At 42.3% G+C, this 26,470-nt stretch overlaps 1 protein-coding gene across 9 annotated transcripts in view; it reads right to left on the minus strand.

Annotated features, from left to right (window-relative positions):
* UNC5D (unc-5 netrin receptor D) overlaps nucleotides 1-26,470 on the minus strand; it is a 612,862-nt gene that overhangs the window by 86,205 nt on the left and 500,187 nt on the right. For 7 of the 9 annotated variants that reach the window (XM_070459906.1, XM_070459904.1, XM_070459903.1 and 4 more), the window contains one exon: nucleotides 12,612-12,644. The exons of the other annotated variants lie outside the window; for them this stretch is intronic. In XM_070459906.1, coding sequence (XP_070316007.1) covers nucleotides 12,612-12,644 — 33 coding nt within the window. The remainder of the gene's footprint in view (nucleotides 1-12,611; nucleotides 12,645-26,470) is intronic. 9 annotated transcript variants of the gene reach the window in all.

Below are 26,470 nucleotides of genomic sequence, written 5' to 3' on the forward strand. Positions count from 1 at the left end.
TTATTTACACTGATTAACTCATTTTAATCCTTCCAACAAACTTGTAAAAAGGCGCCCATTTAAATATCTAAACTGAGGCCAGAAAATCACTTGTCATGCCCAAAGCCTCATGACTGGTAAGTAGCAGAGCTGGGATTCACTCTGAGGCAGCCTGACTCCAGAATCGATTCCCCGGCTCACTGCCTATCCCAGTGTGAACCTCTGCCCTGGTCGCACCGCCTGATGCTGAAAGCGGGCAGAAGCCCCCGTGTCCTTGTCTGCAGTAAGAGGCCGACTCAGAAGCTAACGACTGGGAAACGTGAAGACGTAGAAACAAAAAATGGCTGCTGGGCTGGGGAACTGCTAACAATTTAGACTCTGAATTTGCTACCTGGCAGACTCGCCGAACTACCCGTTCCCTAAAAGATACAGATAAATACCTGACATGCGGGAAGCAGGCTGCCCTAGATGAAAACTGCTGACCACAAGAACACAGGCCCCAGCCCAGCTGGAACCATTAAGTTGATGATGCTGTTTCCTTCTCACCTCACCACCAGCCAATCAGAAGAATGTCCATGAGCTGATCACGTCCTCTTTGAACCATGACTATACAACTCCTCACTACCCTCTCCAGGGCAGGGCATGCAGACTTGAAAGCATTAGCCCACTGTGGCCCCCTTTGCCTGGCAAAGAAATAACGCTTTTTCTATTTCACCCAAAACTCTGCCTATGAGATTTAATCCAGCATACAATAAGTCCCAATATATGAGCCTTCAAGGTATGAAATTTCAAAGATGCAAATGTGCCCGTATGTCAGCTATTGCACTGTAATACTGTATTAGTACTTTCGAAGGTACTGTACTGAAAGATTAAAACAAATATTCTCTTTATTTTTGGTACTTGTTTTTTATGTAATATTTGTGTGAAAAATATTATAAACCTATTACAGTAGAGTACTATATAACCGATTGCATTAGGTGGGTACCTAGGCTAACTTTGTGGGACTTACGAACAAAGTGGACTTACAGACATGCTCTCGGAACAGAACTCGTTCGTATGTGGGGGACTTACTGTACGGAGGCTGAATTTCAGCAACAAAACCTCTTGATGGTAAGGGTAACCCAGTAATGGAGCATAAGCTCGTGTCTGCTTCTCTGAGAACTGCAGGTGTGATCATATTCTCATGCTCACAACCAAATGTTTGCCGTAGAAGTATTCTATGTCTTCTTTTACAGATGATGGTACAGGTTCAGATAGGGTAGAGGCTTCTTCATGAGAAATGGCAAAGGTGGGGTTTGGACACCCACCTGTCTCCACTCCCCAATGGTGTAACCATCACAGGATGGCTCCTCACCTCTCCTCCCTCACTGGGTCAACCGGCCCTGCTGGAGGAACCCACTAACTAAGCTGGTGGGCATCATCAAAAATCCAGTGCTCTGCAAACTCACCTGGGCCTTCTTCGCAGCCTAATAATTATTGTATTCATGTCCCATGACCAAGAACAGCTCTTCATCAACACAGTTACTCTGAACTTGGCTTACTTTCTTCATCACCTCTGCTTTCTCACTGCCCGTTTTTCCATGTGAGTCCCCTTCCCTCCAGCGCACACACACCCTGCCCTGCAACTCAAAATTCCTCTGCGCCATCCTGTGCTTTCCTTTCCCTTTCCCAGTTCCTGGAACAGCTGCTGCTCCTCTGTGTCAGGCCGGCTCTGATCCGCCCTCTCCTGCCTCCGCAGGGACCTGGCCTCATTCATTATTCCCTTTCGGTCTCGCATCTTTCAACTTTGCCTCCACACCTGTGCCTTGCCTTCTGGCCTCCAAACCACGGCCTGGTCTCCCTAATCACCTCTACCCCAATCCTTCTCCTGACTTACTCTCTGATAGATCTCTGAAAGAGGCAGTCTTTTTTCATATCCATGAAATTCTAAGCTCTTTGTTGAAAAGAACTACAAAAAGCACTTTTTAAAACATTAAACCTTTCTTGATCATAATTTCCCTAACCAGTTAACCTCTATCCCTGTTGAAATAAAAGGATAAACAGGAAACACACACAGGATGAGGAAGTGTTTTATGAACTATAAAAACTTACACTACACCAAGAAAAAATTTATCCTTCATCTAGGCCAATATATATGATATTGCATACATGTGGAATAAAAAATAATACAAATGAACTTATATACAAAATAGATCCATAGACATAGAAAACAAACTTATGCTTATGAAAGGGGAAAAGGGAAGGGATGGGATAAATTAGGAGTTTGAGATTAACATATACACACTACCATATATAAAATAGATAACCAACAAGGACCTATGGTATAGCACAGGGAACTATACTTAATATTTTGTAATAACCTATAAGGGAAAAGAATCTGAAAAACAAAAGATATACATATATACACAAGTGAGTCACTTTGCTGTGCACCTAATGCAACATTGTAAATGAATTATACTTCAATAAAAAAATACACAAAATTAAAAAAAAAATTAAAGTAACCACTGTTGATAGTATAGTTTGAGATCTTTCGGGGGGGGAAAAATGTAAATTTCCATGTTTTTTTTTTACCATCCTTACTCTAAAAGTTATATAATCATTATTATATTTCCATATGATTTCCTTTACTATGTTGCCTTTTTTTCCCCACTGTGTACACCACCTTGTAGATCATTCCTATCAGAATGTACAGACACGCTTTACTTCTTTTCACATGGGCTCAGCCCACTGCCAGGCTCTATCATGATTTAACTTGTTCACTATTTCTATATATTTCATCGCTCTTTTGTGCTATTAAATTCTGACTTTTGCCCAAACCACTGTTTCCTCTTCAAGATTGTTCACAACCACTCTATCACACAGTGCTAACTACTACCTTGATGACAAACAGTCTTGAATCAGGATCTCTTGCCTCGACTCCTGTCTGAAGTCCTCATCCTATATTTCCTCCTACTCAATGGATAAAACCACCACACCACTGTGCGTTATGCTAACATCTCAAATTTGCCAGCTGATTTATAAGGTCACCATTCTTATCTCTTCAAGTATGTTCTTGAATTCCCTTTTTCCAGTAATGACATCATCAGGGACCAGACTTGAGCCTGAAGAGTGACCTTTCCTTTTCTGCCCATCAACCCCTTCCCCAGATGACTCACATGCCTTACCGAAACATCCCCAGTGCCTCTCACATCTCAGTTTTGATAGGAGGCACCCACTCCGCACAGCCTCATCTACCCTGGTACCCAGGCCCCAGTCTCTGTTCATTCTGAACTGCTAAACACGTGGGTTACTCTCCCCAAACACAGTTCTGGTCCTGCCACTTCAAAACCTATCAGTGATTCTTGAGTAGGCATCGAGTTCACTCTAACAGGGACTTCCCTTATGGCTCAAGATAATTTCTGCCTTGCCCCATCCTAGTTTCCAACTATTTTTGCTCGTTTCTCCTCTATATGGACCCTCCAACTTCTGCTTCATTGACTATGCTAAAGCCTTTGACTGTGTGGATCACAACCAACTGTAGGAAATTCTTAAGAGATGGGAATACCGGGCTACCTTACCTGCTTCCTGAGAAACCTATGGCAGTCAAGAAGCAACAGTCAGAACCGGACGTGGAACAACTGGACTGGTTCAAATTGGGAAAGGAGTATGCCAAAGTTGCATATTGCCACCCTGCTTATTTAACTTCTATACAGAGTACATTATGTGAAATGCCAGGCTGGATAAAGCACAAGCTAGAATCAAGATTGCAGGGAGAAATATCAATAACCTCAGATGTGCAGATGACACCACCCTTATGGCAGAAAGCAAAGAGGAACTAAAGAGCCTCTTGATGAAAGTGAAACAGAAGAGTAAAAAAGCTAGCTTAAAACTCAACATTCAGAAAGCAAAGATCATGGCATCTGGTCCCATCACTTCATGGTGAATAGATGGGGAAACAACGGAAACAGTGACAGACTTTACCTTCTTGGGCTCCAAAATCACTGTGGACGGTGATGGCAGCCATGAAATTAAAAGACTCCTCCTTGGAAGGAAAGTTATGACAAATCTAGAAAGTGTGTTAAAAAGCAGAGACATCACTTGGCCAACAAAGGTCTGTATAGTCAAATCTATGGTTTTTTCAGTAGTCATGTATGGATGTGAGAGCTGGACCATAAAGAAGGCTGAGCACAAAAGAACTGGTGCTTTTAAGTTGTGATGTTGGAAAAGACTCCTGAGAGTCCCTTGGACAGCAAGGAGATCAAACCAGTCAATCTTACAGAAAATCAACCCTGAATATTTATTGGAAGGACTGATGCTGAAGCTCCAATATTTTGGCCACCTGATGCAAAGAGTCAACTCACTGGAAAAGACCCTGAAGCTGAGAAAGATTGAGGGCAGGAGGAGAAGGGGGTAACAGAGGATGAGATGCTTGGATGGCATCACCAACTCAATGGCCATGAATTTGAGCAAACTCCGGAGATAGTGAAGGACAGGGAAGCCTGGCGTGCTGCAGTCCATGGGGTCACAAAGAGTTGGACACAACTTAGCAACTGAAGAACAACATGGGCCCTACTCTTTAGGTGAATCTTATTATAGACATAACTCAAAGATATTATGGGTTCACTTTCAGACCACTGCAAAGAGCAAATATCATAATATAGACAGGCACAACTTGTTTGTTTTCTGGTGCATATAGAAGTTATGTTTATATTATACTGCAGTCTGTGAAGTGTGCAATAGTATTATATCTAAATAAAACAATGGCTATACCTTAACTAGAAAATACTTTATTGCTAAAAAATGGTAGCTATCATCTGACAATGCAGAGCTGCCACAAATCCCAACGTGTTAAAAAAAAAAAAAAACAGTATCTGCAAAGCACAATAAAATGAGGATTTCCCAGATCCATTTTCTTCAAGTAGACTTTGTACTTCAGTAGATTTTTTTTTTTTCAGATGTTTTGGTTTTACTGAAAGGCTCCCTCCTCCAGTATTTGTTTTAATTCTAACCATTCTCCCAAGATTGACAGTACAGATAATCTATTTAATAAAATGTTTCTTGAGAATGCACATTCAGACATGTTTTATTCTTTTCAGTAAAGTTGCCAGATTAAGCAACCACAAATATGACACAGTTAAATTTGAATTTCTGATCAAGAATGTATAACTTGAGTAGAAATATTTCTCATGCCATATTTGGGACACACTTATGTCAAAAATGTATTCACTGTTGATGTGAAATTCAAATATAACCAAGGGTTCTCTATTTTATCTGGTAATTATACCTCTGGATTGCAAAAGAACTGTCTTTTTCCCCATCAGGGAGACCAAGGTAAAATGAAGAGAGTCAAAAAGCAGGATCTGAAATCCAGCCCTTGAGAAAATGACTTCACTTTCATTTTCTACTCTGGGAATTCAAGATATAAGCTCTAACTTTGAATATAGTAATACGTGGGGAGATGGGACCTGTGAATTCACATTTTTAGCAAGTGCCCTGAGTTACTCTGCTGCTGAAGAACATTTCGTTTCATCACTTATTCACTGTGCCTAAGCTTAGTTCCAAGGTATTTAATGGAGGAAACTTCATCATGTCCAGTAAGGTCAATGATATTCTAAAACATGGTCATACGAAAAGGCATACACTTATGATGGAATAAAAATTAGTTAATAAAAAGATTACAAGCAGTAAGAAAATTTCAAATGTTGCACATATGCTTGTGTTGAACTGATTCACAGTAGGAATGATTCTGAAGGACAAACAAGTCATGCAATTTGGGAAAATGCTATATTTATGTAATGGAAAATAATCAGCAGGAGATGAAGAAAAATGACGGGTAAAATAGAAAAAAAAAATTATCCTGTAAACCATGGCTAGAAGATTAGCACTGATGCCAGTCACCTAATGTTGGCTTAAAGACCTAGAAGCCTACTGAGATTTTAAAGATGCTATGGTTCAATGTGGGCTTCCCAGGTGCCTCAGTGGTAAAGAATCTGCCTGACAGCGCAGGAGCCATAGGAGATGTGGGTTTGATCCTGGGTCAGGAAGATTCCCTGGAGGAGAAAATGGCAACCTGCTCCAGTATTCTTGCCTGGAAAATCCCATGGACGGAGGAGCCTGGTGGGTTACAATCTAAAGGGTGACGAAGAGCTGGACATGACTGAGTGATTAAGCAAGCACACCTGCATGGTTTAAGGTCACAGATAGTTCTGTGTGTTCAAGACCCATTCGGGTCTGAAAAAGAATGTCCAACCTGCCAGTGTGGACTCTGCATCTTTTGAGGAGTTCTCTAACCTAAGAATGTGTATTCCCAGAATCCACATGATTCCACTATGGATGAAAACAGTGTACTTGGGGGAAAAGATGTAGAATGGATTAAGTGTCAGTAAGGCGATGAGAAATACCTAATTTCTAGACTGTAAGGATATGTTGGAGAAGGAAATGGCAACCCACTCCAGTATTCCTGCCTGGAGAATTCCATGGACAGAGAAGCCTGGTGGGCTACAGTCCGTGGAGTCGCAGAGAGTCAGACACGACTGAGCAATTAACTCACAAGGACACACGGGGGTCATTCTTTGATAGAAATGATTCTGGGAAACTTCCCATTTGGACTTTCACCTAGCACCAGGCACTGAATAGATGATTATTAAAAACTGCCTCCTTACTTCCCCTCTTCTCAAATCATTTGTTATCTTCTACTTTGTACTGAAGTTGTAGGGAAGAAACATTTCTTATAGTTTCCTTCACGCTTCACAGGGCCAAGACTATTTATACAGAATAATTGTGCAATAAATATCTACTACATGAATGAGTTAAAATAAATACATAAAAGCAAAGTCTTTATTTTCACCTTAACAATAAAAGACTCAGTGAGGAGTTAGCGGGAAGATGTAAGACCATAATAACAAATATGAATTGAACATCTAATACATGCTACTGTGTGCACGCTCAGTTGCTAAGTCCTGTCTGACTCTTTTGTGACCCCACGGACTATGGCCCAACAGGCTCTTCTGTTCATGGGATCTTCCAGGCAAGATTACTGGAGTGGGTTGCCATGCCCTCCTCCAGGGGATCTTCCTGATTCAGGGACTGAAACCATGTCTCTTGCATCTCCTGCACTGGCAGGCAGGTTCTTTACCACTGTGCCACGTGGGGACGGTGGTAAATGTCACAAGCATAAGGGTGAACAGACCCTATACTGTCTACCAGATGGCCAGAAGGATGTCTATCAGAGAGGGAATTCGGCCTGGGATAAACACAATGAACATACAGGATAGAAATAAGGAAACTGCTTGACAATCAGCCAGTAAAAGGAGTAACTAACTCAGACTTTAGGGGCTTTGCAGAGGCAAGACGGAAGCCTGAAGGAAGGATTCATTCACCAGGGTAAGACTAGGTGGAGGGAAAATTTTCTGGCAGATGTTAACAACATGTAAAGAACTACCTGCCCAAATGGACCCAGGGTGTTCAGAAAACTAAGAAGCTTTCTTAGGTGGAAGAATATAAGAAGTTGATCGGGTAGAAAGGGAAACACCTAATAATTAAGCAGCTTGAGAGAAGCTGATATGACTCAACAACGCCATCTGAGACCAGATCCCATAGACAGTAAGTACCTTGTACTTTATCTTAAAAATAATGGTCAGCTCTTGAAAAGGTTTAAACACGGAAGTGAGGTGACCAGAATTGATGTTTTTTTAAAAAGATCAGATAAACTGATGTCAGCTAACTCTAGATACAGGAAGCAATGATAGAAATTCCGGTTAGGGAGAAAGATGTCCTGAATGCTCAGGTTTCGTCTCAGACATCATTTTCCTTTTACTTGGCTTTTTGCTCACTATGCTGGCTGCTACGTTTCTGTCTCCTGCGCAGTAACTTCTGACCTGCCCTATATCTCAATGTGGATGTCTTTCAGGGCTGAGTCCTCAGATATGTTCTCTGTTCACACTCATTATCCAGTGACCTCATTCAACCTATTGGTTTTAAATATCATCTGGACACTGACAAGCCCCAGATTTATGCCAGGATTCTCCTCTGACTTCCAGACTCATATATTCAACTGCCTGTTTAAGAAGTATTTTAAATGTAGCATTTATAACACCGAACTCTTGAGCCTCCCTCCAGATATGCTAAACCAAGTTCGCCCCAGATCAGTAATGGCAAGCCCATCCTTCACGTTGCATACAAGTTTTGGAATCATCTCTAATGCTTTTCTTTCTCTCATACTCTGTATCCAATCCATCAGCAACTCCTTTTGACTCTCTCTTCCAAAGATATCCAGATTCTGGACCTTTTCTACAATTTCCAATGCTCTCTATCTGGCCCAAGCCACAGTCATCTTGAATCTAGGTTATTATAAAAGTTATATTGTAATAGCCTAGATTATTGGAATAGACTCTTGTTATAATAGATCATTGTAACAGATCTCCTTGTTTCTACTCTGGTTCCCTATATGTTTACATTCCACGCAGTGGGTAGAGTTTATCTTTGAAAATATTAGGTCATGTTACCATGAATAAACACCTTCAATAGCTTTCCATCTCACTCACAGTAAAGGTCAAAATCGTTACCATGGCCTATAACACACTTGGTACTTTTCCCCCATGCCTCACTTCTTTGACCTGAGCTATTATGCCTCTTCCCGTTGCCACTCTGCTCAGATACCCAGCCTAATTGTTCCTTGGATACCGCAGCAGGCTCCCATCACATGGCCTTGGCATCCCACTCTTCCCTTGCCCTGGACGTTCTCCTCCCAGATCTCCAGAATGTCTGTTCCCTTTTCTTCAGGTGTCTTCTTGAAGGTGATTTTATCACAGAGACCTTCTCTGAACACCTTACACAAAAAAGCAACTTTCCCTCCATCCCTATCTGAGCCTCTTTTGCTTTATTTCTCTTAATGACACTTGTCACCACCTCCATGGCACTCAGCCCTCTATATATAATTTTCTGTGCTTTTTCCCCCCACCTCCCTCACTGGATCTGCAGGCTTCACAGGAGCAGAAACTGTATCTGGCAGGCTCAGTACTGATTCTCCACCACCTAGAACATGCCCATGCCCATGGGGTATACTCAATAAAAAGATGCCGAATGGAGGGAGGGGTATGGAAGAGAGAAAATGGAGTGAGTTGGTGAACTTGATCTATCTGCGTGGCAGAATGGTTAGATGGTGGTGATTCATTGAGTACTGAGCTGGAGAAGGGAGAGGAAAAAGACAGCAGTCTAGGAGGCTGTGCGAGTGTGGGACCCTACTGAGTTGAAGGCATAGCATTCCCTGAATGAGAGAAGATGGGAGGAGGCCTGGGTTAAAAACAGAGGCAGAGAAGGATGCATTCAGTTTTGAAAAAGCTGAGATCCGGGTAACTGGGAGACATTCAACTGGCGAAATTCTGGAGGTAATTGACTCTGGACCAGTGAATAGGATTTGTGCTTAGTGTGTGTTTCTGTTAGTTACCAAACTAGTGGGAAGGAGATGGAGAAAGAATACCTTCTGAGCTATTTTCTAGGGGGTACCCGAACGCTTTTCATCCCTAAGGTGAACTTGCTGAAACAGCCGCTCCTTGGGGAGCCTCTCAGCAAAGCCTCATTCCCAAGCCTCCGGGAGTCTCACTGTCTGCACGCGACCCTTTTTCAGCCTGACTCCGGGGGTGCGTGTTTGCCATTCAGAACCTACTATATTTTACTGCACTTCCTGACATTGTTACACAACATTTATTGAAAGCACATTTGATGGTAATGAAGTTTCTATTAACTATGATTAAATCTCATAAAGCACCTGAAGATAATTTAAGATGTGCAGAAGCAGAAAATGAAACATTCGGTTTAGTACATTAGGAAATGTAATTGATTAAATTATCTCATTTACAATAAGTGCTTTCATGAGCGATGCCGAGCACAGATTTCCCCCAGTTTGTCATTATGATTTGCCAACAGATACCTTCAGACTTCACTTTCTTTTTACACCTCCCCACGACTCAGAGCCGGTTCCTCAGCCCGCCTCACACGAATCTGTGCGGGAGGCTCTGAGAGATGGGTTCCACCCGCCCTGCCGTGCAGAAGCTCACATGCACGGCTATATATAGGGAAAGGTTGTTTCTCAATTATCTTCATAATTGACTTTGATTTTGTATCAGTGATGATTCATGGAGTCTTCAACGAAGCCCCCCTTTCACTAACAAAATTGCAGCCGGGCTCTGTATGATGCACTCCTACCCATGCAGCCTCCAGAACCCTGATCGGATGCCTCTGGGAGCCTTCTGCAATCACATTGATTCTGTTAAGGTTTTATTTTTAGAAAATCGCAAATTAAAACAGTTTAAGCGAGTCTGCGGCAGTATCCACCAATTAGGCACGGTGTGCAGGAGTGAGAACCCCAAGCAAAAACTCATTCAGGAAGTCCCCGAGGACTAGAAATAGCTACTGGGGGCTTTACGGCTGGATGTTCAGATGTAACCAAATTAGAACAGCACTGGACTCACAAACTAAGCGTGAAATTAATTTTTAAAAAACACACATGCAGGGTTCCCTGGTGGCTCAGTGGTGAAGAAGCCACCGGCCAGTGAAGGAGCCACAGGTTCGATCCCTGGTCTGGGAAGATCCCATATGCCGCGGAGCAACTCAGTTGTGTGCACCACGATTGGTGAGTCTGTGCGCTAAAGTCCGCGAGCTGCAACGACGAAGCCCTTTCGCCGTACAGGCCTTGCTCCACAACAAGAGAAGCCACCGCAACGAGAAGCCTGCTCACGGCAACTAGAAAGTAGTCCCCGCTCACGGGCAACTGGAGGAGACCCAGCACAGCCAAGAAATAAATAAAATAAAAATATCTTTAAAAACATACACACATTTGGGCTGCCACACGGCTACCCATAATTTTGCTTGTGCCACACACGGGGACCAGGGGATGGGGCGGGGGGGGGGGGGCTGTATGATCAGGAGGTACTCGGGCGGGGGGTGGCGGGGACCCCACTTACTCCAGGGAAACCCTGGGGTCTTGAACAAATGGACACTCATCGACCTGCTCCTTCTCCCTCTCTCCGCATGTGCGCACAGGCACACACACACACACACGGTTACACACACACACACACGGTTACACACACACACACACACGGTTACACACACACACGGTTACACACACACACACACACACACACGGTTTCCCCATCGTCTATCTTCCTATGGAGTTCCAAATCCATCATGCATGACTTGAAAGCTGCTGCCTAACCCCCAATGATGACTTTATGGGCAGCAGACGGCAAGGAAAACAAATTAAGAAAGCTTGTTTCTGTTGTTCGGGAAGTTCTCAGACTCTGGAAGTCAAGGCATCCTTCTATCTCAAGCCTGCCTGAAGCAACATCTGAAGTAGAAACATCACAGCTTTGCTGTATCTTTTTCTCTCATGCCTCCGGACCCTTGTTCCCCAGATACCAATTTCTGTCTATCTTCACAGGGTCTTAATTCTTTCAAAGAAGGTGGCTAATAAAAGCTGTTAAGTCTCCCAAGCTATTTGAATTTTAATACCCTAGGATTTAAAAGATCAAAAGCCATTCGGTTTAGACTAAAATGGGAGATACTAGTCAAGAACGTCTTTCACAAGCTTTACAAACCAAATTCTCCTATTGCTTAGAGCTACACGGCTGAGGCCCTACCATGCGGACCTTGGCGTCTATATGACACCCTGACATACTTTACATATTTCTGAGAGTCACTGGGGGAACATATTAAAATGTAGATTCTCCAGAGCTCTCCCTGCCCCTGTACTGGGGATTCAGATTAATTTGTTCTATTTTTTTTGCAGGGTCATATTTAACCAGCTTCCACCATATCCCAAGATCCTGATGCATGCGGTTGCTTATCTAAGTTTTGAGAATATTTTTGTAAGACACTGGTTCTCAATCCAAGCTTCACATTGAAATCCCCTAAGGAGCTTTTAAAACTGAGGATTCCTGGGTTCTAAGTCTCTTCTTCTCATGTGATTTCTCTGGAGTAACAGCCCAGGAACTGGAATTTATAAAAGGCTTCCAGGTGGCCCCCAAGTTCAGCCAGGTCTGAGCACCATGAGGCTGAAGGTGGAGCTGCCATCATCTGAGCTGGGCTTCTTTCCCCAAATCTGGTGGATGCCCAAGAAGAAGGGAAGGCAAAGGCCTCGCCAGGAAGCAAGCCAGCAGACAGAGAGCTCCAGGCAGCATCCACCCCCATTAGGTTCAATTCCTGGCCATTTCACTGTGGCTCTTAATCTAATCAGTTGCCATGGATTTCAGGGTTCATCTCTCAGGCACCCTCTCCCACTTCTAGATGGAAAGTTCTGTAATCAGGCTACTGCCCAAGGTTGCTCTTGTGAAAGCCTATACTGACAAATATTTATAAATTTTAATGAGATAAATCTCAGAAATAAGAGTCCTAGATGACATCTGTAGAGAAATGGACTGCTACTGGCGGACAGAATCAAAGCAGAGATTTAATCTGAAGGAGGGGAGGGGTGTGCATATTTCTTTTCCATTTTAACTCTGATATGTGACTCCAAACCCAACAAGAAGAAACCTCCCCCCAAGAGCCCTGGATCTTTCGTAGGAACTGCAATTCCATTTGGCTCCTAAACAAATATGACAGTAAAGCAGCAAATATGAGAACAAATGATATCCGCAAGAGGAAAAATAACTTACTTTGGGGTTTTATTTCATGAAGAGGTTTTTTATCTAAAAGAAAGAAAGAGAAAAAAAAAAAAGAAAGTTGCATTTAATAAATTCACACGGAGCAGATATATATTCTACATTCCTTCACGTCTACCTCTATAAAGGAAACACTTCCTTTCTGCAGACACTATGGATTATGTTGTTCCTATTTTTCCTTTTCATTCTAATTTAAAAAAATTTTTTCTCTTTGGCAGTATTTTTTCTAGGATGATTGCTTCATTCTTTTAAAGTAAAATTCCCTCAGGCTTACTAGAGTTTCTCTCTGTTGCATTTGCCAGATTCTTATCAGCATGATGAGAGCAGCGAGCTTGCAGCCTGCCCTGTTTTATATCCAGCCAGAAGTCTGCTCAGGTAAGGAATGCTATTTCACTACATATGATGGTGGAAAAATGATCCATGAATAAATATTTAAAGGGATCCTGCATTGGTTTGCAGTTATCATGGCCTGGGTAAATAGTTTCAAACTCTGCTGTTTTTTTTTTTTTTCCCCTTCTGTTCTTGTTGGGTATAGATGCAGGATAGTGTGTTGAAGGTTTGTTTTTAAGAAATTATGCTTTTTTGTTTCAGATCTCAATTATCTGTTAAAATGCAGATGATCTTAATGGAAAGGTGTCCTTCTGATCCTGGTATTGAGCAGGGCAGCGGTCAGCTGAGATGGGTACAGAGAAGAAACACTCAATCTTTTCTAAAGTGAGCGAGACATTTTTATCCATTCTTTTCACATCCCTTTATCCACCATCCTCCTGCCATGTTCCATCACTAAATAATTCTGCAACCATCTTGCAAATCACTTGGAGACATGGTACCTGGGACTCTGCATTACACCACAGTCCTTCCACTGACCACTGCTCTGCCCTTGGTCCTGTCCCAGGCCAACACGACTCTACCACCAGGCAGAAACCCGGGACGACCCCGCTTCAGACTCTCTGTCAAATTTCAGAGGATCTGCAGGGCGTGTCAGGCCTCTCATTGGTGCCTTCTCGGGTGTCGATGGAACACCATCGGACGGCAAGCACAGGGCTGTTGCTAACATTCAGAGAGTGCCATAAAGGAGCGGACCTTGAAAGGTCACCCTGGGTACACTCCTTCTCCTCTTAGCCTGAAGCCAAGCCAAGCGGGGCGAGACACTGTCATTCTGGATTATGTTTTGAACGGAATCAAATCTCACACAGTACATCTGAGAACTTCGTAAACATCATCTGGCTGACTGCACCTTAACCCCTCCCAGGCAGACAGGCATAGTGAGGCTCCAAATCCTTCATGGAGTATCTCTTACCCTAACCCGCTTCTGCACTAGAGACTGATTTTGACAGAAAACCCTCGCCATGTGCATCAAGTACAACTCTTGTGTATTTTGCCACCTGTTTTGTGATGGAAGTAGCTTTTCAAAGTTGTGTGTAAATCATACTTTTGCAAATGGGCCACCATTGTTGTTTTTTTTTTTTTTTTTACAGTAAGGGGAAAGGTCACTGACTAAGGGTGATTTCTGGCCAATCTTTCTTTAAAAAGGAATCCTGGATCTTCTCTGGTGGCCCAGCGGTTGGGACTTAACCTCCCAGGGAAGGGGGTTTGGGTTTGATTCCTGGTTAGAGAGCTAAGATCCCACATGCCTCAGGGCCAAAAAACACCCCAAAACATAAAACAGAAACCATACTGTCACAAATTCAATAAAGACTTTAAAAAGGGCCCATCCAAAAAAATCTCGAAAAAAACATCCCCACAAAAGATAATTTGTTCAAATTGATATGATCAGATTCTTACACAGTCAGGTTTCTTTAAGCCCAAAGCTTGCATTTCTCTGACTGCACAGATTCAATGCCATATTAGTTTTCCTGAGAGCAGGTGGAAACTCCCAAGGTCCAGATGCTAATGCACTCAAGAATTAGAATAAAATGACTTTGGTGGTTTTAACCTGACTTCAGTTTTTGCTTATCGCACGCTATCTGCAAGCATTTGGCACGGGCACAGCCCTGCTGGGAGGCCAAGGCTGAGACATCTGAAAGTGAGGCATTGCTAGGACCACACAGAGAGACATGCAGAACAGCTGTTCGGAGCTCTGGCTGCGCTGAACGGTATTTTCTTCTCTCTAAACCACAGGAATGAAGATTATTCTGGGTAGCAAAAGAAAACTCAATTAAAAACAGGTGAGATATATAACCACTCCTTGGAAAAATACATTGAATATAGCTGTAAAAACAAAAAGAAAAACGGGGATTCTACCTAGTACAGTTCTGAAAAATGAAGACAGAGGTTGGGGCTGAAAATTCCAAGGCTAAGGACCCCAGACAGAGGACCACATGGATGCACGGAGCAGAAGAGGAAGGCATTTTGCCCTCTGACCTCCAGCTCTAGGGTTGTCATCGTTGGCAGTGCGATTCGTGCGGACTCTTGGATCAGAAGTCTCAGACTGTCTTCATCTATCTCTGTGACCTCAATGTTCCCCACAGTAAAGTGGGAGCAATAAGGTTGTTAAATGTTGGTTCTGGGGATTGAACAGAACCTGGAAGCCGTGAAGCAAAGGGCTAGCACACGTTCAGCATTGACAAATGTAGTTGATAAGTAATACTGTAACTTTCACATGTTATGAATATGATCCTCATACTCGTTCAGAGGACAAAAATGACCCACATGCTGCTGCACGAACACTAGGCACAGCTCCAGGCCAGAAACATACTCGTTCAGAGGACAAAAATGACCCACATGCTGCTGCACGAACACTAGGCACAGCTCCAGGCCAGAAACTCTAGTGAATTTCAGGGGTAGTTGAATGGGAGTCAAGAAACATGTGCTTAACGACTTTCCTGGTGGTCCAGTGGTTAAGACTCTGCACTCCCAATGCAGGGATCCCAGGTTCAGTGTCCAGTCAGGGAACTCCGATCCAACATGCCCCAATTAAAGATTCTGCATGCTGCAACGAAGACCCTACATGCCACAACTAAGATCCAGCGCAGCCAAAAAAAACCCCAAACACAAAAGAAACGTGTGCCGACTCCTGGCCTCTGCTTGCTGGCACCAAAGGCAAGTTGCAACTTTACTCTGATACACAGAAAGAAGGACAGGGATGACAAGACCTCCATGGGCCCCAGCTTTCACCCCTACAAATCTTTAGAAAAGGCATTCCATAGAAATCCACATAAAATGAATTTCAGAAACAGAGTAACAAGTGTTCAAACGGCTGCTTCTCTATCATTGCTGACAATGCTAAGATCCGGCACGTGTGTTCACCTGCATCTTCTCATGGGAAAGGCTGGAAGTCACTGGTGCCCACGAGGACTTTAGTCCCCCGGCATTGGCATCAAAATTGGGTTCTGCTGTACTTTGTGAAATACCAGTATCTCGTTAGCAAGCTGCTCTCAGAGACCATTTTCCTAGCTTGAAATGTCTGATTAGAGACTGTTCTACCGTGATCTCGAGAGAGGGCTCCCCCATCTGCCCCCAGACCTCACAGTGTTGTGGAAGAACAGCCCACCTCATGGTTCATGTCCTTTCATTCTGTTTGCATAATCATTTTCTCACAAGGCTCAGGGCCACGCAGCTATTGGCCTTGGTCAACCAAATCCTGTTTTAATTTCACCCCTCTCCAAGGCCATGTTCAAATGACCCCTTTAGTAAATTAATCCATGAAAGCCACGGTTCTTCACATGGGCTGCCCATTACAATTATCTGGGAGGTTTTTTTCTGTTTTTTTGTTTTTTAATACCCATGCCTGGGCCATCCTCCAAGAACTTCTAATTAATTGGGATTTGTGTATTTGTGATTATTGAGGGCACCCCCACTTCCTAACAACAAATCCAGGGCTCTGTGTACTCAACTTCATTTCCTTTCTGCCTCTTTAAGAGGATCTCGGGCAGCTGGAGTGTACAGATGGGTCCAGAAGGATCTTAGAGGCAGAGAAATGTAATTCTGAGCCAGTGGCAGCTGATCTGTTGTTTGGGGAAATCCTACCAGTTTTCATAGGGTCTACATATACATATACACCAAGAGTATCTTCTGCGTAAATGGAAATTGATAATAAGGAATTATAACTCAGTCTTCTAATGATTTTGCTAAAGATGCAAAAAAGTGTTTCTTAATAGCATTTTAAATTGTTATGCTTTCTTTAAAAGTCATTTTTATTATTTATAATTACTGCAGTTATTGTATCAAAAAAAAAATAGATAAGTGCAAAAAAACCCTGCATAATTCCACCACCAAGAGATAACCACCATTATGCTAAATGATATATACAAGTCTAAGCTCTTTTTTCCCTTGTGATCTTATATGTATAAGATGATATGCACACATAGATACTTCTACATATATTAGCAGAAAACTATATGAAATTGATTGACAGTAATTGATCATTTTACCTTCAAAGACATGGAACTGTCTTTTATATATTGTTCTGCAGTCTGCTTTTGTCTCAGTGCTGTATTGCAAATATTGCTTCGTGTCTCACCACATGTGTGGTGAGAGTATATGTGTGTAGAGGTGTATATGTATATTTATACATAAGAGAAAGGAAGGGAAGGGGAGAGAGACACACAGAGGCAGAGAGAGGGAGAGAGAACAATCTACCTCTTTATTTTTGGTGGTGATTCATTTCTTTCCCACCTTTCTTTAATTTTTGGCTTCCTTTGTTATACAGGATGCTCCCAAAGCATTTCCATGGCATCCATTGTTCTTACAAGCTATCTATGGTTGCATTCCTACCTTCCCACCTACCTACCCACCCACATCCAGTCTTTTCCTTTCTCTGCCAGGGAACAAACATGACCAGCTATGTGCAGCCCACATCCTGCAGATCAGAGCAAGCAAGACTGAGGAGGGATGCCACGTGTGTAGAGTGGGTTTGCGGACCATTACACTATGGAGATGTCGCAAGATGACAGACACGGATGGAGTGTTCAGTCTCCAACCCACAGACTGGGCAAGGGGCTGCCCTCAAAACCTGTGCCTTGTGATTATTTGAAATTGGCTCCTATAGGTTTTGTATACCAAACACACACAATTCTTGAGATTCAGCTATCAAAGCCACTCCGTGTGGACCAAATACCCACCAGGACAGACCCTTGCAAAGCTCTCTCCTCAGGCCAACAGTTGAAGCATGTCATTAGAACTCATGATCACCATTCTTTTCCCCAAACCAGACATGCCCCGTGTTTTCATCTTCAAAGACCACTTTTATTATTTCCTTCTTCATCGACCATGTGGATTGATGAAGACTTTGGAGACTTTTTCACCACCCCCCTCCCAACTTATGTCTTGAATTCAATTTTATTTTAATTGACCCTCCAATCTTTGTAATCACAAATTATTTAGAGCCAACTCTAAAGTCTGTGGAAGAGTCAGTCTTCTCTGTCCATTCTCTCTGGCTAGTTCCTTATTTGCTGGGATAGTTTTCTAGCATCATCAAGCAGGAATCTACCATGAATCTACATTGCCTCTGAATTGTGACCAATTTACCTAACATTATGGTCTTCTATTAACTGGTCCCACCCCACCAAATATGACTCAGTTTCCACTGCACCTCAAGAAAAATCCATGATCTCATCTGATCAATCCATGAATCTCAGTGCTTCTGCCCAAGCTGTTGCCTCTCTCGGTGCCCTCCTCCCTCCAAGCCTCCTATATAAACATGTCCTCTCTCCAATGCAGAGATAAGTTCCTGCTTCCTTCATGAAATCTTTGGTGATGACTACTCTGTTCAAAGGCATCTCTCCCTTCTCTAGACAGTTTATCTTACTTAATGTCACTAAAATACAAAGCACAGGTTTTTCAAAATGTAGTACTTCATAAGTGTTCATTTGATTTTCTACTTTTGTCATCACCATTAGTTATGGGTTCTGAACAGAAAAATCATATTGAAAAGAATGAAATCATGTCATCTGCAGCAACCTGGATGGGCCTAGAGATTATCATACTAAGTGAAGTAAGCCAGAGACAGACAAATATTATGTGATATTGCTTCTATGCAGAATCTACAAAAAATGATACAAATGAACTTATTCACAAAGCAGAAACAGACTCACAGACTTAGAGAACAAACTTCTGGTTTCCGGGGGGGATGGGTGGAGGGGAGGGATAGTTAGGGATGGCCATGGACGCACTGCTATATTTAAAACAGATAACCAACAAGGTCCTATTGTATAGCACGGGAACTCTGCGCAATGTGTTGTGGCAGCCTGGTTGGGAAAATAGTTTGTGAGAGAATGAATACATGTATATGTATGGCTGAGTCCCTTTGCTGTCCATCTGAAACTGTCATAGCATTGTTAATCAGCTATACTCCAATATGAAATAAGAAGTTATACAGAAAGAATCTGAAACAAATATTGAACTCTAATCAATTGTATGCTTGCAGAAGTGTTTTAAGAGTGAAGTGTACTGATGTCTACAATCTATTTGGAAATGTATCAAAAATAAGATGGGTTGGTAGAGATGCAGGTATATGATAAAGCAATATGCTTGTGTGCATGCTAAGTCACTTCAGTAATGTTCGACTCTTTGCCACCCCATGAACTGTAGCCTGCCTGGCTCCTCTGTCCACGGGATTCTCTAGGCAAGAATACTGGAGTGGGTTGCCATGCCTTTCTCCAGGGGATCTTCCCGACCCAGGGTTTGAACCCAAGTCTCTTACCTTTTCTGCATTGTTAGGCAGGTTCTTTAGCACTGGTGCCACCTGGGAAGCCCAAAGCAATACAGCAAATGCTAATGTAGAATCTAGGTGATGCAGACGCTTATGTGTTTGAATATATTCATAATAGAATGCTGGGAAATTTTTTTAACATGCTTTTTGCTTGATTATTTACTGATTGGAAGGAAAGAAGTTATTGATTATCACTGTGCTTCATTTCCACATGCTTTCTGTCTCCCTCAAAGACAGAATTAATCAAGCAGCAGTGTTATGCTCTCTGAATGTTCTCTGAAGTTGCAGGAAATCCCAGGATCTGGCGGACCTGCTTTATTATTAGCACTGGCAGATAACTGGGTAAACACGAGGTCTGCTCTGCATCGGCAACATCGCCACGATTGACTGTGTCAGGCAGACCCTGGAGATGACAAGCAGAGATTCTGCTTTATTCTGTTTTATTCTCTGTGGATGGTGGAAGCTCACTAAGGCTCTAGGACATGCAGGAACACATCCCCGGTTCTTGCAAACACCCTGAAACTCTTCCGGTGATGGGAAACACAGCAACATGACAAGAGTGTAAAACACAGCACATCTCTCTTTTTACTCTTTTCACTTCTAAATTTCCACGTCGTGGTTTTCTTTTTTGTAAGGTCCTGCTCAGAAAGCACTCCTCAGTGACCGTATTTACCCCATGTGTTACTTCAGTTAGTTCGATTCTTGCTTCTTCTCCCCACTTTCCAGCCTGTACAGACCATCATAGGGTCTACTGCCCCTTTTAAAATGAACTCCTGAGCAGAGTTCCCTGTGCTATACAGTAGGTCCTTTTGGTTATCTGTCTTACAAATAGTGTATATGTCAATCCCAACCTCTCAATTTATCCCTCCCTATGGGAAAAGAATCTGGAAAAGAAAAGATACATGGATATATAAAACCGGATCACTGTGTTGTACACCTGAAACTAATAGGACATTGTTAACCAAATCTACTCCAATATAAAATAAAAATTTAAAAAGTGCATTCTGAGCACATCCATCTGGGTAGGACAAGTGTAGAGAATAAGAGGTTTTGAGACAGACCTCACAGGGTGTCCCAGTGGTTATGTCTTGTTAGAGGAATTGCTGGCTTCCTTAGAGATAGCGGGTAATCAGAGAAAGTCCAGGACTGGAATGGCAAAAACCCTCACCTGAATAAAAACATGTAAGATTTGAGATGTACATGAATGAATGAACATCAGCTCTATTGATATTTTCCACCAAAGGACTGTTCACCATCTCATCATATTAATTTGGGGAACTCAGTTGAGTACTCTTAGAAACAGTTCATGGATGCAACTTCTGATGACAGTGACCTTCCAGAATCGCCCCTCGGCTGAAGCAAAAGATTCATATGCATGAGTGATTGTCTTCTTCCCTCTTTCTTTTTTCAAATTTGACATCTCTTTAAGGAATGTCTTTTGTATTTCCTAAACTCAGACAAATAAGTATCCATAATGACCGTACTTCCAGCGAGTGTTTGCATATTTCATTTTTGAATTAAATCATTTCAGTTTCGAAATTTCCTACCACCTCTGTTATAAAGTCCTATCCATTCCCACTGATTCTGTGCTGGATATACCGAGTACAACACGCTTTGAGGTCACTGCAAAGATGTTTAAGCACGTGTCCACCCTTTCTTATCAGCAGTTGGCCTCAAAGTGATAAAGTGTGATGTTGCGAACTCTGCTCCAAGGGAAGATGCATATTAAAATCCTTTTTCCGGGAACCCTCTTACACTGTTGGTGGGAATGCAAATTAGTACAGCCACTATGGAAAACAGTGTGGAGATTTCTTAAAAAACTAGAAATAGAACTGCCATATGACCCAGCAATCCCACTTCTGGGCATACACACCGAGGAAACCAGATCTGAAAGAGACACGTGCACCCCAATGTTCATCACAGCACTGTTTATAATAGCCAGGACATGGAAGCAACCTAGATGCCCATCAGCAGACGAATGGATGAGGAAGCTGTGGTACATATACACCATGGAATATTACTCAGCCATTAAAAAGAATTCATTTGAATCAGTTCTAATGAGATGGATGAAACTGGAGCCCATTATACAGAGTGAAGTAAGCCAGAAAGATAAAGACCATTACAGTATACTAACACATATATATGGACTTTAGAAAGATGGTAACGATAACCCTATATGCAAAACAGAAAAAGAGACTCAGATGTATAGAACAGACTTGTGGACTCTGTGGGAGAAGGCGAGGGTGGGATGTTTCAAGAGAACAGCGTTGAAACATGTATATTATCTAGGGTGAAACAGATCACCAGCCCAGGTTGGATGCATGAGACAAGTGCTTGGGCCTGGTGCACTGGGAAGACCCAGAGGGATCGGGTGGAGAGGGAGGTGGGAGGGGGGACCGGGATGGGGAATACATGTAAATCCATGGCTAATTCATTTCAATGTATGACAAAAACTACTGCAATGCTGTAAAGTAATTAGCCTCCAACTAATAAAAATAAATGGAAAAAAAATTTAAAAAATAAATAAATAAAATCCTTTTTCCATCCTATAAATTGTTTTGCTTTGATTCCCTCCCTTCCATCCACGACAGAAAAAATATGCATGTGTACACACACACAAGCATTCACTGAAAACTAAACAAAAATGTTCAGAGTATGTAATTCAAGCTTAAGGGAATAAATTATTGATTAATCTCACGATGACCATTTTCCTTAAGGCAAGAATAATATTCAAATTATTGAAAAAATCATTTGAAGGCATCCTATCAGTGTAAGCACCAGCCCTGACATAGGGTCATGGTGTGTCTGGGTTGGTCCCTCTAGTTGCTGGGTCACAGGGAGGTCAGCGTAGGGGATGGATTAGGGGTGGTGATAAGATTTGGGAGGGTGTTTATTATGATGACTATTCACTAATTGCTAAAGAAATACTTAGCAACTGACATACATAGGCCATCAGTCCTCTCTTAAGAAAAAAAAAAAGCTGGAAAAGAAGTTGTGAATTGAGAATTTTTACTAGTAGATTTATTCTAAGCTTCCTCAGGGCTTCCCCTGTGGGTCAGCTGGTAAAGAATCTGCCTGCAATTCAGGAGACCTGGGTTCAATCCCTGGGTTGGGAAGATCTCATGGAGAAGGGAAAGGCTACCCACTCCAGTATTCTGGCCTAGAGAATTCCATGGACTGTACAGTCCATGGGGTCGCAAAGAGTGGGACATGACTGAGTGACTTTCACTTTCACGCTTCCTCAGTCCTTCCGCCGGCCATACAGGCACCTGCCGTGACCCTCTAAGTTGCCTGTATGCTCAGCTGTGTCCGACTCTTTGCAACCCTATGGACTGTAGCCCAACAGCTGCTCTGTCCGTGGGATTTTCCATGTAAATTCTTACTGGAGAGGGTTGCCATTTCCTCCTCCAAGGGATCGTCCCAACCCAGGGATTGAACCCACATCCTGTGTCTCCTGCACTGGTAGGTGGAATCTCTACCACTCAGTCACCTGGGAAGCCCATAGTCTAAGCTCCCCGCACCTTGAGTCTGTATTTTCCATCTATTTCCGCCCCAGTGCCTTGACCAGTAAAGCAAATATGGTGAAAGTGAAAGTGTTATTTCCTCAGTTGGGTCTGACCCCTTGCAACCCCATGGACTGTAGCCCACCAGGCTCCTCTGTCCATGGGATTCTCCAGGCAAGAATACTGGAGAGGTATTCCCTTCCAGTATTGGAATTCCAACCAGAATGGCAATACTGGTTGCCATTTCCTTCTCCTGGGGATCTTCCTTACACAGGGATTGAACCCAGGTCTCATGCATTGCAGGCAGATTCTTTACCATCTGAGGCAGGGAATATGGTAGGTACTCAATAAATAATTATTGAACGGATGAGTGCTACTCAGCCTTGTATGGTCTTTCAATTACAAGCATTACAAAGTGAGGGTCTCTAAATTTCCCAATTCCTGCAGGATTTCCTAGGACATTGTAGCTTCTCACTGAAGAGAATGCAGCAGATGCTAGAGACCTGCTTTGATGACTCAGTTCCTGGAAGAGGCCATCAATTTGGCTATCCACTTTCCTGTGGATAGGAGAGGGGCTACCTTGATTTCAGATCTAAAAGATGTTCCCTCATCGCCCTGCATATTCATCATCCAAATGGTTAATCTTAGGTGTGACTGAACTAGACTATCTCCTCAAAACTGGTAAAAAGCAAATATTTGACAGCACTGACCTGCCAGTGGTATTTATCATCTTATACATATAGATGTATAAAATGCAAATACATGTATATAAGATGAAATTCATTTACATACAGATATATATACACATGTATAGGAAAGCTACATTTAAGATGGAAAATTAGAACCAAGTTTTCATATTGAAATCAATCTTAGAGATCATCTAGCTCAAAATCCACCCCCAACCCCTGCCCCACATCTGTTTGATAGTTATGGACACAAGTCAAGGGATGGAGCGAGGTCTGTCAAAGCCACAAGGTACTTAACAAAGCAAGTAAGACTTAGGACTCCTGACTCCAAGTTCAGAGCCCTTTTCGCTACCCCATGATCATTTGGCCCGTTCTAAATGATTACGGCAATTTTCTATTCCACTGCAAGCTAACCCTGCACGCTAGGGTTAGGGATAGGGGTTAGGGAGTAGGCCCAGAGCTCTTCTCAGGATGATACTGTCATTTCTCCAGAGAAAGGGAAAGGCCAGGGTTAATGATAAAGTATCCTGGTGATGTTCATGCCACCATCATTTTCTGGATCACATGTCTCAATGCTCTTCAAGACACACATGGATTTAATTTGTCACTTTAAGGAGGAAAGTTAGGATCAAAACAAAAACATTTCCTCTGTCTATATTAATTCACTTTGCTCAGCACACCCCAGAGGGCACTGAATTCTCTACAAGAGTAGATTACTCTGTTTTAAATCACTTCCCTGATTGGGTTCTTGCCATTTCTTTTATGGTTGGTCCACTCTATGATCTCAGCCATTAAATCTTTCTCTAGTCCAGACTATAATATTTCTTACCTAGAGTTTTGTTGAGCCCTGATTAAATAAATATACTGCAGAGAGAGGTAGGGTCTGGAATACACAGAACTAATGAAGCGGAGAGAGTTTGTTTCATAGGACAGAAGCCTAAATTTTGGCAACTTCCTGACCGTAAGGGACTCTGGATAGCATTAGTTACTGAAAAATATGATCCATATATTTTAAATGAACTTGTAAAAGGTTTTTTTTTTTTTTTTATCTTGACCATTGTTAAAGTCTTTATTGAATTTGCTACAATATTGCAAATCTGTTTTATGTTTTCGATTTTTGGCCACGAGGAGTGTGGGATCTTACCTCCCCGACAGAGGTGGAACCGGTGGTAACCCCTGCACTGGAAGGCGAATTCCTAACCACTGAACTGCCAGGGAAGTCCTTCTACTTCATATTTTTAAAACAACAAAAAACAGGGAAAAACTGCTAATTTGGGGGGTGGGGGCATAAGAAAGAAGGGCAATGCTGAGTGCTAACAAATATCACTGATCCAGAATGGCTGGCACCAGGAGGATGACCCTGGAATCTGTAGATTGCTGTTTACTCCACTAGTGTGTATGGTGGATTTATTTTCCCCCAATGAGAAAGGATTTTTAAGTGTGTGTTGGCAACTTAGAATCTGCTTTATAAAAATTTATTTCCTAACACAATTGTTAGGACACATCTATTTCATAATACAAGGGAAACTGTCAGTATAATGTGGAATGATTTTCTCACTTGGGGATCATTGAGACCTTTCTCCTGGGCATTCACCTTGAGTTATTTTTAATTAGAATCACAGAATTTAGGACTCAGGACCTCATAGATCACCTGGTCTGTCTTCTCCTTAGAACTAAATCCCACCTGCAAAGGAAGACTGGAAAATCAAGAGCTGTTCATTAAGCTATTGGGTTGGCCAAAAGGTTCCACCAATCTTTTGGTCAACCCAATACTCATGAGATGTTTCTTGGAAAGGATGCTGACCCTTTGGTTTGATGCCAGGTTGTTAGGGTTCTTGTAAACTGTTTCCCTCCAGTACGTCTCAAATTACCACTCAGAACTAGTTGTTACAAAGAAATATTAGTCAGGTGTATTAGGACAGATTTAACAAAATATCTAGTGTCATTTGTCAATAGTTTTGGAGAAAATGGAAAACCTACTTTTTCTGCAACAGGGAGAATCCCATTACTAGAATAATAATGTGAACACACACACACATTATTATTCACACAAATGGAGTGCTTTCTGTAGATATCCAATACTTTGCATGGATTAAGTCATTTCCTCCTCAAAAGAACTCTTTGTAATAGGCACTAATACTTTTTTATTTTTAAGGAAGGTTTTATTATTTATGTGGGATCTTAGTTCTATCACCAAGGATCAAACCTGTGCCCCCTGCATTGGAAACTCAAGAGTCCCAACCAATGGACTGCCAGGGAAGTCCCAATAGGCATTACTATAACTTTTATTTTCTAGATGAGTATATTTAGGCTTAGAGAAATGAAGAAATTTTCTCATAGCATAGCAACCAAAACTCAAACTTAAGGAATCTGACCCCAGGGCCCAGGTTCTTGGACCTGATTGCTACCTACAGGATAAAAGTTCAAATTCTATAGGCTCAGTTCCCTCATTTCTTTCAATTCTAGGTTCATGTTCATTTCTCACTTTTCAGAAAGAGAACATCTCAACTCAGAACCACAGAGGACACTGAAGTGCCTGCAGTCTTTGCTCTCAATGCCAGCTCAACCGAGGTCCACCCTGGCCAGCCCTCATGGAAACTCAATCTCTTTACCTTCTGACGTCCCGAGTTCAGAGCCAGTGCCTTCTCTGTGCTTCCTGGGGATGCCATCTACCAAGTATTTCTTTTCTTTGTCATAAATTTGTATTCCTACCGACCGTGGCTAAAATTTCACTTCCTGGAGAAATGTCTTTAAGCTTTCTATTGGGTTTTCTGCCGCCAGTTTACACTGTCATGGGGATCCCTTCTTGTTTGTCTATTGAGTTTTCTTGGTGATATGTATACCCTGAGTAATGTGATCTTGGAAGGAATATATCCTGCTATCCAGCTGCCCAAATTTAATTCAAAAGTCCTTCCTATTTACAGTGGAAGTGTTTTATTTCAATTCATCCCATAAAATGAACAAAGTTAACAAGATGTGTCAAATAAACAATCTTCTAGAAATGCTTCTGTC

The sequence above is a fragment of the Odocoileus virginianus genome, chromosome 32 (assembly GCF_023699985.2).
Source record: "Odocoileus virginianus isolate 20LAN1187 ecotype Illinois chromosome 32, Ovbor_1.2, whole genome shotgun sequence".
Lineage (NCBI taxonomy): Eukaryota > Metazoa > Chordata > Mammalia > Artiodactyla > Cervidae > Odocoileus > Odocoileus virginianus.